The following is an 18,529-nucleotide window of genomic DNA, read 5'->3' as shown; positions in this document are numbered from 1 at the left end:
TTCTTTGTCAATGATGTACTTTGTCCTTAGACCCCAAATATCCGAGGATTTCACCACAGCTGTCAGATGTGTCCTGCACGGGAGCTTCCTGTCAAAGTAAATATGGCCGCCGCAGCCTCATAGCACCAGCTCCGCAGTGTTAGGCGGCCGGATGTGACGTCATGTGCGCCTTTCGGGGTAAACAGAGACCGGACAAGATGGCGGCCTCCTCCTGTCTGTGATCCGCGGGGATATCGGTGGAGTCCGGTGAGTGACGTCACCCGGCGCGGATTACGGGCTGGTAACGTCTGCGCCGCCATTATCCTATTATAGCTAAGTCTTATCATGGCGGAATACTCCTCGCTGTGCTGTCACTGCGCCTGCGCTGCCTGAGGCCATGGAAGTCGTGAGTGACATTTCTTTATTTTTAACCCTTTCTCCTTGTTTAGATGGAGGAGGCGTCCGGAGAGGCCGAGGAGAAGGTGACGTCCGGCATGGAGTCGCTGGCTGTGAAGGAAGAAGAGGAAGACGAGGAGGAGGAGGCGCGAGAGGGTGAGGAGGGGCAGAAGGAGGACGAAGGAGAGAAAGTGGAGGAGGAGGACGGAGATGAGCAGCGGCGGCAGGAGGAAGATGACGACGAGGAGGAGGACGAGGACTGGTGCATCCCCTGCAGTGACGACGACCTGGACGAGACGGACGGATGGATGCCGGCCCCCGAGGAGATCAAGCGCCTGTATGAGCTCATCGCCAGCGAGAAGACGCTGCCCCTGCAGGTGGACCTCCTGCTGCGCCGGCCGCCCACCCCCGAGCCGGACACTCTGGACGAGGAGTCAGACCAGGAGCAGGAGGAAGAGGAGGAGGAAGATGAGACGTGAGTGACCGAGGCCCGAAACCTGTGACCTCAGGGTCACCCGAAGCCATCAGAAAATTGTGCTGGGAAAAGTGTGGGATTACACAAACCTGTAACAACCTCTAATGTATGGCTTCACTGCGGGATCAGGAGCTGAGCCTGCGCCATACCAGGTGTCACTGCGGGAGCTGAGCCTGCGCCGTACCAGGTGTCACTGCGGGAGCTGAGCCTGCGCCGTACCAGGTGTCGCTGAGGGACCAGGAGCTGAGCCTGTGCCATACCAGGTGTCACTGCGGGAGCTGAGCCTGTGCCGTACCAGGTGTCGCTGCGGGAGCTGAGCCTGCGCCGTACCAGGTGTCGCTGCGGGAGCTGAGCCTGCGCCGTACCAGGTGTCGCTGAGGGACCAGGAGCTGAGCCTGCTCTGTACCAGGTGTCGCTGCGGGATCAGGAGCTGAGCCTGCGCTGTACCAGGTGTCGCTGCGGGATCAGGAGCTGAGCCTGCACTGTACCAGGTGTCGCTGCGGGATCAGGAGCTGAGCCTGCTCTGTACCAGGTGTCGCTGCGGGGTCGGTAGCTGAGCCTGCGCTGTACCAGGTGTTTCTGCTGGATCAGGAGCTGAGCCTGTGCCGTACCAGGTGTTTCTGCTGGATCAGGAGCTGAGCCTGCGCTGTACCAGGTGTCGCTGCGGGATCAGGAGCTGAGCCTGCGCTGTACCAGGTGTCGCTGCGGGATCAGGAGCTGAGCCTGCTCTGTACCAGGTGTCGCTGCGGGGTCGGTAGCTGAGCCTGCGCTGTACCAGGTGTTTCTGCTGGATCAGGAGCTGAGCCTACGCTGTACCAGGTGTTGCTGCGGGATCAGTAGCTGAGCATGCGCTGTACCAGGTGTCGCTGCGGGGTCGGTAGCTGAGCCTGTGCCGTACCAGGTGTTTCTGCTGGATCAGGAGCTGAGCCTGCGCTGTATCAGGTGTCGCTGCGGGATCAGGAGCTGAGCCTGCGCCATACCAAGTGTCACTGCGGGAGCTGAGCCTGCGTCGTACCAGGTGTCGCTGCGGGACCAGGAGCTGAGCCTGCTCTGTACCAGGTGTCGCTGCGGGGTCGGTAGCTGAGCGTGCGCTGTACCAGGTGTCGCTGCGGGGTCGGTAGCTGAGCCTGCGCTGTACCAGGTGTCGCTGCGGGGTCGGTAGCTGAGCATGCGCTGTACCAGGTGTCGCTGCGGGATCAGGAGCTGAGCCTGCGCTGTACCAGGTGTCGCTGCGGGGTCGGTAGCTGAGCCTGCGCTGTACCAGATGTTTCTGCTGGATCAGGAGCTGAGCCTGCGCTGTACCAGGTGTCGCTGCGGCGTCAGTAGCTGAGCATGCGCTGTACCAGGTGTCGCTGCGGGATCATGAGCTGAGCCTGCGCTGTACCAGGTGTCGCTGCGGGATCATGAGCTGAGCCTGCGCTGTACCAGGTGTTTCTGCTGGATCAGGAGCTGAGCCTGCGCTGTACCAGGTGTCGCTGCGGCGTCAGTAGCTGAGCATGCGCTGTACCAGGTGTCGCTGCGGGATCATGAGCTGAGCCTGCGCTGTACCAGGTGTCGCTGCGGGATCATGAGCTGAGCCTGCGCTGTACCAGGTGTCGCTGCGGGATCAGGAGCTGAGCCTGCGCTGTACCAGGTGTCGCTGCGGGATCAGGAGCTGAGCCTGCGCTGTACCAAGGGTCGCTGCGGGATCAGGAGCTGAGCCTGCGCTGTACCAGGTGTCGCTGCGGGGTCGGTAGCTGAGCATGCGCTGTACCAGGTGTCGCTGCGGGATCAGGAGCTGAGCCTGCGCTGTACCAGGTGTCGCTGCGGGGTCGGTAGCTGAGCCTGCGCTGTACCAGGTGTTTCTGCTGGATCAGGAGCTGAGCCTGCGCTGTACCAGGTGTCGCTGCGGCGTCAGTAGCTGAGCATGCGCTGTACCAGGTGTCGCTGCGGGATCATGAGCTGAGCCTGCGCTGTACCAGGTGTCGCTGCGGGATCATGAGCTGAGCCTGCGCTGTACCAGGTGTTTCTGCTGGATCAGGAGCTGAGCCTGCGCTGTACCAGGTGTCGCTGCGGCGTCAGTAGCTGAGCATGCGCTGTACCAGGTGTCGCTGCGGGATCATGAGCTGAGCCTGCGCTGTACCAGGTGTCGCTGCGGGATCATGAGCTGAGCCTGCGCTGTACCAGGTGTCGCTGCGGGATCAGGAGCTGAGCCTGCGCTGTACCAGGTGTCGCTGCGGGATCAGGAGCTGAGCCTGCGCTGTACCAAGGGTCGCTGCGGGATCAGGAGCTGAGCCTGCGCTGTACCAGGTGTCGCTGCGGGGTCGGTAGCTGAGCATGCGCTGTACCAGGTGTCGCTGCGGGATCAGGAGCTGAGCCTGCGCTGTACCAGGTGTCGCTGCGGGGTCGGTAGCTGAGCCTGCGCTGTACCAGGTGTTTCTGCTGGATCAGGAGCTGAGCCTGCGCTGTACCAGGTGTCGCTGCGGCGTCAGTAGCTGAGCATGCGCTGTACCAGGTGTCGCTGCGGGATCATGAGCTGAGCCTGCGCTGTACCAGGTGTCGCTGCGGGATCATGAGCTGAGCCTGCGCTGTACCAGGTGTTTCTGCTGGATCAGGAGCTGAGCCTGCGCTGTACCAGGTGTCGCTGCGGCGTCAGTAGCTGAGCATGCGCTGTACCAGGTGTCGCTGCGGGATCATGAGCTGAGCCTGCGCTGTACCAGGTGTCGCTGCGGGATCATGAGCTGAGCCTGCGCTGTACCAGGTGTCGCTGCGGGATCAGGAGCTGAGCCTGCGCTGTACCAAGTGTCGCTGCGGGATCAGGAGCTGAGCCTGCGCTGTACCAGGTGTCGCTGCGGGGTCGGTAGCTGAGCCTGCGCCGTACCAGGTGTCGCTGTGGGGTCGGTAGCTGAGCCTGCACTGTACCAGGTGTCGCTGCGGGACCAGGAGCTGAGTCTGCACCATAGCAGGTGTCGCTGCGGGAAAGTGGTCTCAGTAAATAGCGGAAACAAACTGAGCCTCGATCCGGCGATACAGACGGGAAAATAGAGGGTCTGAGAAAGTGGAAAATGGCAACTTGTTGTTTTCTCACTAAATTGTAATAAGTGTTTGGCTGCGGGTGTAATCGTACCGACCGGGGAACGGGGCTACCTGGTGACTTTTACTGCAGCAAAAACGAAACCCAGAGTAACTATAATGGAGTTACAGACTATTTCTCTGCAGATGGATTTTTTTTTTAGCATTTTACATGGGGGGAAAAAGAAGAGTGATTCCCAAAATACGAGCCCTTGTATGTCTGTGCGAATGGAAGAATTAAAAACAAAAGCTACGGGTCCTGGAAATGAAGGTGAGGAAAAAATACAAAAGCGCTGCGGAGGCAAGGGGTTAATAACTTTACGGCCTCTGCTCCTTCCCGACACGTTTCACTGCTGTAGATGCAGCGTCTTCAGTGGTTGGATCCATTGTAACGAACCTTCAGCTGTGTGATCATTGCTTCGTCCAGACGATGAATGATGAATTACATGATAGCGGAGCTGACTGTCTCTTTTTCCCCCGCAGGCCTTCCATCCCCACAGAGTTCGATTTCAATGATGAACCTATCACTCCGAAAAACTCATTGATTGACAGGCGGCGAACGCCCGGTAAGTGATGGGGGAGGGGAGCGCCTGTTAGTACAGCAGTGTATAGCCATACACTGATAGGGCAGGACTGCAGTGTAAAGCATGGTGGAGGGAGTAGTAGCCACAGCCTTGGATGAGCTGTCCGGCCACAGGGTGGTCTTCTGGTGTCTGCGTGTAAACATACATATTTAACTCTTTATTTTCTGTTTGCCAGGGAGCTCGACCCGCAGTCAGAAGAGAGAGGCTCGGATGGACAAGGTGCTGTCCGACATGAAGCGACACAAGAAGATCGAGGAGCAGATCCTGAAGACCGGCCGCGATCTGTTCGATATGGACCCGGACTCTGTGCCTACCCCAAAGCGCTCATCCGCCATCTTTCCTCGCCAGCGGAAGTACTGAGCGCCACCAGCTGGACTGTAACTGCAGCAGAACTGAGCAGAGCGCCATCTTGTGGACACTTCCTCGGTCACCCACAATCTGAAGTTCAAACATCGGCTGCTTTATGTATTTAACTATTTCACGCTCACACACATTTCTTGCAAAAAGTGGCAGACCTCAGCATGCCTTGACCGCCCGGACACCTGGGACTTGTAGTTGGGGAGGATCGGCCGAGAGGACGGCCTGGGATGATTACTGCCCCAGAAGCTTCGGTCTGCCCCCCTCAGTTTTGTGCTTCTTGTCACCTGTAAATAAATGGACCTTTTTTTCCCCCTTTAAAATCTGATAGTTTCTGTTCAGGGCGAGTGACAGTCAGTCATCCCACAGCGCTGCCCACACTGGTATTAATGGCCGGGACCTGCCCCACATTAGTCATGGATGTACACACGAGGTCAAAATTGTTGGTGCCGCTCGTTTAATGACAGAAAAACCCACAGTGGTCACAGAAATAACTTGAATCTGACAAAGGTAACAAGAAAAAGATCTATGAAAATGAACAGATGAGAGTCAGACATTGCTTTTCCTCCACAGAATTAAAAAAAAACAACTGATGAAATCGTCCTGGACAGAAATGATGGAACCCTGAAAATAATGTGACACAAGGGACATGTTAGATCGCGGTGTGTCAACTAACCATCATCACAGGGGTCTACAATCCTGGAGTCAGTGCGTGGCCGGTATATAGGGCTACAGATACAGTTAGGGCCAGAAATATTTGGACAGTGACACAATTTTCGCGAGTTGGGCTCTGCATGCCACCACATTGGATTTGAAATGAAACCTCTACAACAGAATTCAAGTGCAGATTGTAACGTTTAATTTGAAGGGTTGAACAAAAATATCTGATAGAAAATGTAGGAATTGTACACATTTCTTTACAAACACTCCACATTTTAGGAGGTCAAAAGTAATTGGACAAATAAACATAACCCAAACAAAATATTTTTATTTTCAATATTTTGTTGCAAATCCTTTGGAGGCAATCACTGCCTTAAGTCTGGAACCCATGGACATCACCAAACGCTGGGTTTCCTCCTTCTTAATGCTTTGCCAGGCCTTTACAGCCGCAGCCTTCAGGTCTTGCTTGTTTGTGGGTCTTTCCGTCTTAAAGGTACCGTCACACAGTGCAATTTTGATCGCTACGACGGCACGATTTGTGACGTTCGAGCGATATAGGTACGCTATCGCAGCGTGTGACACGCTCCTGCGATCAGGGACCCCGCTGTGAATCGTACGTCGTAGCAGATCGTTTGAAACTTTCTTTCGTCGTCCAGTGTCCCGCTGTGGCGGCATGATCGCATGGTGTGACAAAGGTGTGCACGATATTGTATACGATGTAAAGGGCGGAGGAGCTGGCTATGTAGGAGCGCTGAATTCTCCACCTCCCGTGTGCTGATTGGGCGGTACAATACTGTGCGCTCATTCGACAAAGGACTATTGTTCCCAGCGGATAAAACCGGAGCTCTCGAGCGCGCTATTCATTTCTCTCTGTAGCACGTGCTGTGAACAGAACTCCTAAATTCGCTGGATTCCCTGGACCTTTAACTACTAGACTTTTACCGCAAAAGGTATGTATAACGCTACAGCGTAGCATATGTTGCGCTTCAACGGGGATAAACGCTGTAGCGTGGTCGATTGTTCCTTTATGGAGAGTAGGGTAGGCCTGAGAACCTCAGGTACACAGCTGTTGCGTGGCCCAATTAATTAATCCTTTTACAGATCGAGATGGTTGACTGCCCCATTTAATACCAGTAGTAACATATATAGTTATTAGATCAATGGTCAGAACATTGTTTTGTAAGCACGTGTATTTATTGTACGTTTGTTTTCTTTTTAGGAACTATGCTCACTTCCGATGAGAGTTCTGTTGTTGCTGCTGCCCTGGTGTTTGAGGCAGCACGTCTCCAAGAGGAGAGACGTCCTAAACGAAAACGTCGCATGTGGACCCGGAGCTGGCTGCAGAAAAGATCCACATTGTCACACATGGGTCTCATAAGAGAGTTACGTGACAATAACCCTCATGATTTCCGAAACTACCTTCGGATGTCCGAGGAATCCTTCAAGATAATACTGTCTGCTGTTACGCCACTCATACAAAGGTGTGATACGCCGATGCGTGCAGCCGTGCCCGTGGAGGAAAGGTTGGCGGTGACACTGCGCTTCCTGGCAACAGGAAGGTCTCTTCAGGATTTGCAGTTTTCCGCAGCTGTTTCCAGACCTTTCCTGAGCGTTGTGATTCCGGAGACATGCGAGGCCATTGTGCAGAGCTTAAGGCATTATATGGAGGTACTACTATATTTTTTTGGCTGCTGTGTTATGTCGATATATTATACTAGCTATTGAACCCGTTCTACGCCCTGATGGCGAGCATTTCTATTGGTATATGTTCTACATCCTATCATGTGCTGCTCCCATCCTGCGCCCCCATTCAGACATGTGCTGCTGTGATCCTGCGCCTCCATTCTGACATGTGCTGCTACCATTTTGCGGCTCCATTCTGATATGTGCTGCTCCAACCCTGCGCCACCCTTCTTTTATTTGCTGCTCCCAACGTAATTTTATTGATTATATAATTTAGATATATTGTTTAGCACCCCCTCTGAGTCACCGAAGCCATCTGAAAAAATGGCTGCCTGCATACTCTGTGTTGTTGACTTTGTTATACTAATCCATACTGCGCCTCATTCACTGTAGGATGTGCACATGAGAGTGTATGTGCATAATATATTTGACCTAATTTGTACATGTTTCCTTCTCATCTTGCAGTTTCCCAAGACGGCGGATGACTGGAAGAGGATTGCTTCCGATTTTGATGAGCTGTGGCAGTTTCCAAACTGCGGTGGTGCATTAGATGGAAAGCATGTGCGCATCACGCAACCAGCCAACTCTGGATCCTTCTTTTTCAACTACAAAGGATATTTCAGTGTGATCCTCATGGCCCTTGTCAATGCGAACTATGAGTTTGTCGATGTAGATGTTGGCATGAATGGTCGAGTCTCCGACGGTGGTGTTTTTGAACACACTTCATTTGGGGAAAGCTTGAGGAACAATGAACTGCTGTTGCCACTAAATGAAGACACAAAAGCAAACCTAAATTTTGTCTTCATCGCTGATGAAGCTTTCCCTCTTCATCCACATTTGCTGAAGCCATTTGCACAGAGAACACTCACACCGGAGCGCAGAATCTTTAATTACCGGTTGTCGAGGGCCCGTCGTGTGGTTGAAAATGCCTTTGGGATTATGGCAAATCGGTTTAGAGTGTTCCACACAGCTATCAACTTGAAGCTGCCGACTATAGACTTTGTGGTTTTGGCATGCTGTGTGCTCCATAATTTCCTGAGACGTCATGATACGAGCTCCTATTCTCCTCCTTCGTTTATTGATGCAGTGGACGCACGAACCGGAGATATTGTGCCCGGGGAATGGCGTACACAACCTGAAAATTTTACAGCTCTTCAAGCTCTTGGATCTGGCAGACAGGCAGACGATGCAAGGGACTGTCGCGAAAAATACTGTCAGTACTTTAATGGTTCTGGAGCTGTACCCTGGCAGGATCGCGCCGTATAAAAAAAATTTTTTTTTTGCTTTGCTGTCATATAAACCTCTCTAAATAATTTTAAATGTGATGCCTATAAAATGGTGCTGTTAACCCTTATAGCTTGGTAAACATTAAAGAAAGAATGCGAAGATTTTTGGTTTTTTTGTAACACTTTCTTGGTTTTAAATTATTTTACAACAAAATATAACATAACCCCCCCCAAAAAAAAAAATTATCTCCGGCCCAAGAGGTGTCGCAGCGTCACGCCCTGCTGCTCCACTTGACTCTGGAGGAGCGCTGCTGTCTGCTGCAGGAGCGCTGCTGTCCGCTCCAGTCGCAATTGTCTCGCCAGGAGCTCTCTTACGGTGGGCGGTTCTGTGGATAGAAGAGGTTGGAGAACCAACGTTGATTCCTCTGAAAATACATCTCGACCTCTGGGGCAGGACCTAATTTTCTGTGTTGTAAATTTCTATTTGGTCTGGCACCACAGGGCGATGTAAATTTTATTAAATTTTACAGTTTTGGTTGTCTATGGTGACATCCAGCAGAAAACCACTCGCATTATCTTGATACTTACGGAGAAGGGACGCCGGTTCCTCATTGCCAGAACCAGAGCTGCTAATGTCCCATCCCAGCGATCTGGCCTCTGCTGCAGCAGGTAAAAGGAAATTATAACAGATCTGGTTAACTATGGAACACGCCGTTGGGAAGCGCTTGCTGTTTTGGTCACTTACGTATGTTAGCTTCTGGGGAGAATGCCGCCGACCCGGGGGAGGAAGAGGAGTGTCGGAAGGGAGGTGTTGAGGGTGGTGTAGGGGTGCGAGGCCGTCTGCTGTCTGGTGGTGGCGTGGTAGGCCGCTGGGTCATTACTGCGTCTGTAATGTATTCAAATATTTCCGCTACCCTCTTATGTCCCGTATGCAGTTGAAAAACTGTAATCTATGATTGTTAACTTACGTGACGTCCCGGGCTCTGGGCTCCCGCTGGTGGTGGATGCTGTGGTGCTGCTGGCAATGGCAGGTACCTGTTGCCGCCGCTGTCTCTCTACACAGAAAGTTAACAAACGCAATCTTTAAAAACACATGTAGAGTGCTGCAGATCAAAGCTAACAATATACTGAAACATAAAATTTATATCACACTTCACAGGGGTGCGAGGGTGCATGGTCGCAACAGATGGTGGAGGTGTGGTAGGCCGCTGGGTCATTACTGCGTCTGTAATGTCTTCAAATATTTCAGCTACCCTGTTATGTCCCGTGTGATGTTAAAAAAAATGCAATAAATGATTGTGAACTTACGTGATGTCCCGGACTGTGGGCTCCCACTGGTGTCAGAAGATGGGGTACTGGTGGCAATGGTGTGTCTGACTTGCCGCCGCCGCTGTCTCTCTACACCTAAAGTAAAGAATCACAATGTTTACACACAAATGTTGAGTGCTGCAGAGCAAAGCTTACAATATACTCAAACATAAAATCGAGATCACACTTTACAGGGGTGCGATACTCTGACATGTCTGTGGGCTCTGGGGTTCAATGGTCTTCCTGTCTTTGGAAAACGTATTATTTCATCAGTAGGCCAACCTCCTCCGTTAATATTTATGGGAAATTGAGAAAGTAAAAATTATGGACATCTTAATAATTTCAAGATGGTGGTTGAGATTAGGGAACCCGACAAGTTTTCTCACGGACAACGCATATTCTGCTTGGAAAATAACTAAATTTTTAAAAAACGGGGCATGTGTTTTAATGCATTTGAGGTGAAGTTGGCAACCATGAGCGCAAGCCTCCCTCCCAAACCCCCCCCTCCTGACAGCATGCATCTCCCAATCCCCCCATACTAGTACTTGCCTCGCCTTGCCTCCGCACGCAACTCCGCAAACATTTGTGGCGTTTTATAGCGGAGGTCAGCCCATTTTTTACGCAGCTGAAGCTGACTGCGGCAGACGCCAAACCTCCTCTCCATCATTCTTGTTATGTGGCCAAGCACTTCCCGCTTGTGGATGTGTGGGTGGGCAGGGCGGCTCTCCAGACCCTCGTAATCCATGGCATCCATCTGGGAAATAAAAAAAAAGGAGTTCTGGCTGCCCCAGAGGAGCAGAACGCATTCTCGCCGCCATTTTAGATGGAATGACCCTGAAGAGCAACGCCCAGAGGAGGAGCAGCGCTCCGCCGTCCTGCCGCGCCATTGGCATCGCAATAGCGTTGCCGTTTATGAACAGCGTCACATTTGTGACGACTGAGCGTTACGAAAGGAACGCACATAGTAAATGCCGTTCGAAGGATCGTTATATAACGCCGGAGCGGCACGTAATGTACGCTCGTGGTCTATGACGGCGTGATGACGTACAGCGTTCCTGCGTGCCTGCCCTAGCTTGTTTTTGTCCCCTGACATCGTGATAATGGCTGCCAGTCGCCGTGGTCCACCTATGGGCATCCCAGAGCTCAAGTTCCTTATTGGAACAATGGATAGGATGCAGTATGAAACCACAGGGATGGTGCTGCACCGCAACCAGCACAAGGAGGAAGTTGTCCGTGTGGTGTCTGAGGGCCTCAGGAAGCGGTTTGGGATAACGCGCAGCAAGGCCCAGATAGTGAAAAAATGGGGCGATCTCAAGTCGAAAAGCCCAGAGCGCCTGCAGGAGCTTCGCCAGGAGATTAGCAGAGGTTAGTACTCAGGTACCCAAAAGTATGTGGCACAGCTATGGGGCAGTTTGAACGTTGCAGAGCCACTATGTGTCACAGCTATGGGACAGTATGAACGTTGCAGAGCCACTATGTGCCACAGCTATGGGGCAGTTTGAACGTTGCAGAGCCACTATGTGTCACAGCTATGGGACAGTTTGAACGTTGCAGAGCCCCTATGTGCCACAGCTATGGGACAGTATGAACGTTGCAGAGCCACTATGTGCCACAGCTATGGGACAGTATGAACGTTGCAGAGCCACTATGTGTCACAGCTATGGGACAGTATGAACGTTGCAGAGCCACTATGTGCCACAGCTATGGGACAGTATGAACGTTGCAGAGCCACTATGTGCCACAGCTATGGGACAGTATGAACGTTGCAGAGCCACTATGTGCCACACCTATGGGACAGTATGAACGTTGCAGAGCCACTATGTGCCACAGCTATGGGACAGTATGAACGTTGCAGAGCCACTATGTGCCACAGCTATGGGACAGTATGAACGTTGCAGAGCCACTATGTGCCACACCTATGGGACAGTATGAATGTTGCAGAGCCACTATGTGCCACACCTATCGGACAGTTTCAACGTTGCAGAGCCACTATGTGTCACAGCTATGGGAACAGTTTGAACGTTGCAGAGCCCCTATGTGCCACAGCTATGGGACAGTATGAACGTTGCAGAGCCACTATGTGCCACAGCTATGGGACAGTATGAACGTTGCAGAGCCACTATGTGCCACACCTATGGGACAGTATGAATGTTGCAGAGCCACTATGTGCCACACCTATCGGACAGTTTCAACGTTGCAGAGCCACTATGTGTCACAGCTATGGGACAGTATGAACGTTGCAGAGCCACTATGTGCCACAGTTATGGGACAGTTTCAACGTTGCAGAGCCACTATGTGCCACAGCTATGGGACAGTATGAACGTTGCAGAGCCACTATGTGCCACACCTATGGGACAGTTTCAACGTTGCAGAGCCACTATGTGCCACAGCTATGGGACAGTATGAACGTTGCAGAGCCACTATGTGCCACAGTTATGGGACAGTTTCAACGTTGCAGAGCCACTATGTGCCACAGCTATGGGACAGTATGAACGTTGCAGAGCCACTATGTGCCACAGTTATGGGACAGTTTCAACGTTGCAGAGCCACTATGTCCAACAGCTATGGGACAGTATGAACGTTGCAGAGCCACTATGTGCCACAGCTATGGGACAGTTTCAACGTTGCAGAGCCACTATGTGCCACAGTTATGGGACAGTTTGAACGTTGCAGAGCCACTATGTGCCACACCTATGGGACAGTTTCAACGTTGCAGTGCCACAGCTATGGGACAGTTTGAACGTTGCAGAGCCACTATGTCCAACAGCTATGGGACAGTATGAACGGTGAAAAGTACTATGTGGCACAGCTAACTGCTGACCGAACTTTTTTTTTCCTTCACAGAGGCAAAGAGACAGCGCCGCCGTAGCGACGAGGCTTCTCACACCGCCTCTGAAGTCCCAGAGCCCTCCGGGTCAAAGACAACTGATCCTAGTAGGTTCCCACAATAATGTGATTTGGATTTGGTTGCAGGTCCCCTCCTCCCCCCCCCCCCCCGGCAGCCAGTGTTGCCATATATGCTGACAGACCTTTTTTTTTTTTTTTTCCCTTCACAGAGGCAAAGACACAGCACCACCGCCGCCACGAGGCATCCCGCACAGCCTCTTCTACATCTGTGCCCTCCGGGTCTACTCCTCCAGATCCTAGTAGGTTCCCACAATTATGTGATTTGGATTAAGTTGCAGGTCCCCTCTTCCCCCCCACCCCCTCCCCCGGCAGCCAGTGTTGCCATATATGCTGACAGACCTTTTTTTTGTTTTGTTCCCTTCACAGAGGCAAAGAGACAGCGCCGCCGCCGACAGCACGAGGCATTCGACACAGACTCAGATCCCGAAGTGCCCTCCGTGCCTCAACATCCTAGTAGGTTCCCACAATAAAGTTATTTTGATTTTGTTGCAGGCCCACTCTTTCACCCCCAACCCAAACACCCCCCCCCCCCCCCCCCAAGTCAGTTTTGCCCTTATATGCTGACTGTTTTTTTTTTTTTTCCTTCACAGAAGCAAAGACACATCGGGAGACTACTGTGTTATTAATGTTATGTTTTTTGACCCACAGCTCTCGTCACTGTCAACAAGGAGGATCTTGAAGCCGGCATAGAAAAGCTAATCCACACTATGGCGCGTATTCAGGAGCAGCACAATGTGGCAATGGAGGAGCTGCAGAAGCTGCGGGACATGTGCCAGCAGTTGTAGGCGGGCCAATAATCCATTTTTTGTTGTTCCAATTAAAAGATTTTGTTAAACTTTCATTCGATTTTTTTTTTTAGTTAACTGTACATGAATTTGTTACGTTAATTTGTGCCCTCATACAGTGCTGTGATCGAGACACACCAATCAAAAAGTAGTGATAGAATTTCTAATAAAAGCTTTTATTTGAAACATTATTTTAACAAGACAATAAAATAAAAAGGAATGTAAAAGAAGTTAGGAAATCACAAATTATGATACGACGATTGTTCCGGCTGAAAACTTTGGTGCCTGATGGGCGAAGCCATATGTGACGGTATTGGCGTGTAGGAGTTATTAGGGGGTGGCTGGCCGAAGTGGGAAACGTGAGGATTGTGTCGCATCGATGTCTGACACTGTGACCAACCATTGTAATTTGATGGCTCTGTCCGCTGTATTGGCCGGGAAGAGACCAAACAAGTGTTCTTGTCCAAATCGCCATCTGTACCCCTGTTCACTGCTTCCAGAATCAGACGCTCTGCTAGTATTCTTTGGTTGTCGTCCATTTTGGCCAGTTTGTCAACCACATAGTGTCCAAACCCCTGCAACGCAGGGCTAACATTTCTTGTCAACACCTTCTTTGCAAGGCTCAATAGTTCATGTGAGGCGTCTGAGGTGGCTTTCCGTTTTCTTGGACCTTGCCTCGATTGAGTCCTGGCAGGTGCAGCCTCCACTAAATCAGTTGTCGTGCAGTCCTGTGAACAGTCCAGTGTACTCTCCTGCGCACTGTCATCCTGGGGGGGGGGAAAAAAAAACAAGTTATGAACCCGGCAACAAAAAGTTGTACCACCATAACCGCATCCAAACTATATATTCGTAGTAGGTAAAAAAAAAAGATTATAATATATTTTAAGCTTAGTAATATTCTTTAACCCTCCCTTTTATTTAATACTTTGAACTACACTGTTCTGACTGCTAGGGGAACCTGACCAATATTTTATAGTCTAAATAGTCTCAACAAGAAAACATCTGCAGCTGGAAGCGATACTATTTTCTATATTGCTTAGATGGTATGGTTTAGATATATCGCCATTTCATACATATTAAGTTCCCCATATAATACTTTACTGCGACAGGGTTACTTATGTGGACATGTTTTTGTAACAACTTCAAACTGATGTGATAATCAGAAGTATAAAACATAAAATGCAGAGAAAATTTATGTAATTATAGGACACATTGGTGAACTTTCGTCCAAAGAGCTACTTACTTGTTGCCCTTGTGACTCCTGCTCGGCGTGGTTCTCCGAAACTATTGGTTCCACAGGTGCCAACAAGCGAAGACACGTGGAAGTCTGTGGCACCTCTTGGTCCCTCAGAAAATTAAGATGTTCAAAATACCAAAGTTTTGGCACATAAACATCTTCAGTGGAAGCTCCGGACCTTGTAGTCTGAAGAACCTTGTTCAGCTCCTTCCTCCACACCGTGCGGAGCGCCTGGATTTTCTTTTTAATAACTGCTTCGTTTGCTGCCTCTTCTGGTGCATGACGATTGTAAAGCTCAATGAGCTTTAAGTAACCCTCCCTCCTCTTTTCCCTGTTACAATACTCAGGAGATTTTATTTTCCAGAGGCAGGGAAAAGACTGATAAATCTCGATGAAATCCCTGATGAACTCCACACGATTTGACATCTGAAAAATAATTATAAAAAAAAATTACACGGTTGACAAAGAGTCCTTTAAACAATACTTTTGCCAGTGTGTCAAACGCTTAACAACAGCAGCCACACAAAGCACTCATGCCTACCATCGCTTCTTCCATCTGCCACGCCATAGGCCACCATAACCCAAAACAGTGTACCGCCTGCTTCACTACAGCAGCCACACAAAGCGCTCATGGTGACCATACATTGTACCATCTGCCACGCTCTAGCTCAACAGACACAACCGGTCATAAGCAGTCACAACAGCGTACCATCCGCATCGCTTCAGCGGCGGAACGAAGCGGTCATGCCGACCAAACTGCGTCCCATCTACCACGCTGTAGCCCACCAGTCACGACCAGTCACAACAGCGTACCATCTGTCACATTGTAGCCCTCCAGTCACAACAGTGTACCATCCGCTTCGCTTCAGCGGTGGAACGAAGCACTCATGCCGTCCATACAGCGTTCCATCCACCACGCCCAAGCGGTTTACATACCTCGAAGCAGCGGTGCAAAGCGTGGTATATTCAGCGAAGTACAAAATTCCAATGTCCAGGTCCACCAAGTGTCCAAGTACGAAGTGAAGAAAGGAAATTTTGAAAGCAGTGAGGTGGCATTGGGAACAATAGCGCTCAGGTGACAAATTTTCCAACCAATTGTGTGCACAGAACCTTTGGCCTATCAGCACACTAGCAAGTAGCACAACACGCCCCCAGTGAACAACGTCACGCACAGATTATGCAAAATTTGCTCTGAATCGTCGTGTGTGACACGACCGTACGACTGTCCCATACGACTTCTACATCGCAAATACGTCATGAATTTATCGCTTCAGCGCCGTGCATCGTGTAGTGTGACCGCAGTCTACGATGTTTGAAACGATAATTAAGCGACGATGCAACGTCACAAATCGTGCCGTCGTAGCGATCAAAATTGCACTGTGTGACGGCACCCTAAGTCTGGATTTGAGCAAGTGAAATGCATGCTCAATTGGGTTTAGATCTGGAGATTGACTTGGCCATTGCAGAATGTGCCACTTTTTGGCACTCATGAACTCCTGGGTAGCTTTGGCTGTATGCTTGGGGTCATTGTCCATCTGTACTATGAAGCGCCGTCCAATCAACTTTGCAGCATTTGGCTGAATCTGGGCTGAAAGTATATCCCGGTCCACTTCAGAATTCATCCGGCTACTCTTGTCTGCTCTTATGTCATCAATAAACACAAGTGACCCAGTGCCATTGAAAGCCATGCATGCCCATGCCATCACGTTGCCTCCACCATGTTTTACAGAGGGTGTGGTGTGCCTTGGATCATGTGCCGTTCCCTTTCTTCTCCCCATCATTCTGGTACAGGTTGATCTTTGTCTCATCTGTCCATAGAATACTTTTCCAGAACTGAGCTGGCTTCTTGAGGTGTTTTTCTGTCTATTTTTGGTATTGATGAATGGTTTGCATCTAGATGTGAACCCTTTGTATTTACTGTCATGGAGTCTTCTCTTTACTGTTGACTTAGAGACAGATACACCTACTTCACTGAGAGTGTTCTGGACTTCAGTTGATGTTGTGAACGGGTTCTTCTTCACCAAATTAAGTATGCGGCGATCATCCACCACTGTTGTCATCCGTGGACACCCAGGCCTTTTTGAGTTCCCAAGCTCACCAGTCAATTCCTTTTTTCTCAGAATGTACCCAACTGTTGATTTTGCTACTCCAAGCATGTCTGCTATCTCTCTGATGGATTTTTTCTTTTTTTTTAAGCCTCAGGATGTTCTGCTTCACCTCAATTGAGAGTTCCTTTGACCGCATGTTGTCTGCTCACAGCAACAGCTTCCAAATGCAAAACCACACACCTGGAATCCACTCCTGACCTTTTAACTACTTCATTGATTACAGGTTAACGAGGGAGACGCCTTCAGAGTTAATTGCAGCCCTTAAAGTCCATTGTCCAATTACTTTTGGTCCCTTGAAAAAGAGGACGCTATGCATTACAGAGCTATGATTCCTAAACCCTTTCTCCGATTTGGATGTGGAAACTATCATATTGCAGCTGGGAGTGTGCACTTTCAGCCCATATTACATATATAATTGTATTTCTGAACATGTTTTTGTAAACAGCTAAAATAACAAAACTTGTGTCACTGTCCAAATATTTCTGGCCCTAACTGTATGTGTGTGTATGTGTCCGTCCTGCAGTGAGTGGTGGAGGCCGCTCTTCTTGGATCTACCCCACAGCATTAGGGCACACAGTAGATCTCCAGTCATGTAATGACCAGTCGCAGCGGTGAGAGGGGTCACGCTCTAATTTCCCCACTATTGGGGTCAGTGACACAGGCTGCATGGGGCCATTAGTCACATGATCAGTCAGAACAGCAGAGTGACCCCCAGGACAGGAGACTAAGGGGTCGTCAGCGCATTCCCATGGATGTCCGAGAAATCCTCATCACTGCAGAAAAACACGAATAGCTGAGAAAGCGACAAACTGCATCACGGCACTGAGGAGGCAGATTACAGCAAAGCGAGGCGCTGCAGCAGCCAAAACCGGGACACGGATCACAGGGAGCTGTGGCATCCAATCCTCTCCTGTGTGATACTGACTTCAGAGCTGTGTATCTAATCCTGTGTGATACTGCATGCAGAGCCGTGTATCCAATCCTGTGTGATACTGTATGCAGAGCCGTGTATCCAATCCTGTGTGATACTGACTGCTGATCCGTGTATCTAATCCTATCCTGTGTGATACTGACTGCTGAGCCGTGTATCTAATCCTGTCCTGTGTGATACTGCTGAGCCGTGTATCTAATCCTCTCCTGTGTGATACTGACTGCTGAGCCGTGTATCTAATCCTACCATGTGTGATACTGTCTGCTGAGCCGTGTATCTAATCCTCTCCTGTGTGATACTGTCTGCTGAGCCGTGTATCTAATCCTATCCTGTGTGATACTGACTGCTGAGCCGTGTATCTAATCCTATCCTGTGTGATACTGACTGCTGAGCCGTGTATCTAATCCTCTCCTGTGTGATACTGACTGCTGAGCCGTGTATCTAATCCTATCCTGTGTGATACTGACTGCTGAGCCGTGTATCTAATCCTCTCCTGTGTGATACTGACTGCTGAGCCGTGTATCTAATCCTCTCCTGTGTAATACTGACTGCTGAGCCGTGTATCTAATCCTCTCCTGTGTAATACTGACTGCTGAGCCGTGTATCTAATCCTATCCTGCGTGATACTGACTGCTGAGCCGTGTATCTAATCCTCTCCTGCGTAATACTGACTGCTGGGCCGTGTATATAATCCTCTCCTGCGTGATACTGACTGCTGGGCCGTGTATCTAATCCTATCCTGTGTGATACTGTCTGCTGAGCAGTGTATCTAATCCTCTCCTGTGTGATACTGACTGCTGAGCCGTGTATCTAATCCTACCATGTGTGATACTGTCTGCTGA

General features: G+C 50.3%; 2 protein-coding genes across 2 annotated transcripts; both read left to right on the top strand.

Moving 5' to 3' along the window:
* The first annotated feature begins 106 nt into the window (after positions 1–106).
* Positions 107–5,165, top strand: LOC138645578 (PAXIP1-associated glutamate-rich protein 1-like). The gene is made up of 4 exons (XM_069734992.1): positions 107–246; positions 429–850; positions 4,385–4,467; positions 4,661–5,165. The coding sequence occupies exons 2-4, from the start codon at positions 429–431 to the stop codon at positions 4,843–4,845; spliced, it is 690 nt and encodes a 229-aa protein (XP_069591093.1). The 5' UTR covers positions 107–246; the 3' UTR covers positions 4,846–5,165.
* Positions 5,166–6,726: 1,561 nt separating this feature from the next.
* On the top strand, positions 6,727–8,569 carry LOC138645575 (uncharacterized). The gene is made up of 2 exons (XM_069734990.1): positions 6,727–7,170; positions 7,651–8,569. The coding sequence occupies exons 1-2, from the start codon at positions 6,727–6,729 to the stop codon at positions 8,449–8,451; spliced, it is 1,245 nt and encodes a 414-aa protein (XP_069591091.1). The 3' UTR covers positions 8,452–8,569.
* Positions 8,570–18,529: the final 9,960 nt, after the last annotated feature.

This window comes from Ranitomeya imitator, chromosome 7 (genome assembly GCF_032444005.1).
Source record: "Ranitomeya imitator isolate aRanImi1 chromosome 7, aRanImi1.pri, whole genome shotgun sequence".
Taxonomy (NCBI): domain Eukaryota; kingdom Metazoa; phylum Chordata; class Amphibia; order Anura; family Dendrobatidae; genus Ranitomeya; species Ranitomeya imitator.
This window is presented reverse-complemented; position numbering and strand designations above follow the sequence as displayed.

Coding starts and splice junctions, on each gene's coding strand:
- LOC138645578 (XM_069734992.1), top strand. CDS start 429: ATGGAGGAGGCGTCCGGAGAGGCCGAGGAGAAGGTGACGTCCGGCATG. Junction 851..4,384: donor GAGGAGGAGGAAGATGAGAC/GTGAGTGACCGA, acceptor TTTCCCCCGCAG/GCCTTCCATCCCCACAGAGT. Junction 4,468..4,660: donor TGACAGGCGGCGAACGCCCG/GTAAGTGATGGG, acceptor TCTGTTTGCCAG/GGAGCTCGACCCGCAGTCAG.
- LOC138645575 (XM_069734990.1), top strand. CDS start 6,727: ATGCTCACTTCCGATGAGAGTTCTGTTGTTGCTGCTGCCCTGGTGTTT. Junction 7,171..7,650: donor GCTTAAGGCATTATATGGAG/GTACTACTATAT, acceptor CTCATCTTGCAG/TTTCCCAAGACGGCGGATGA.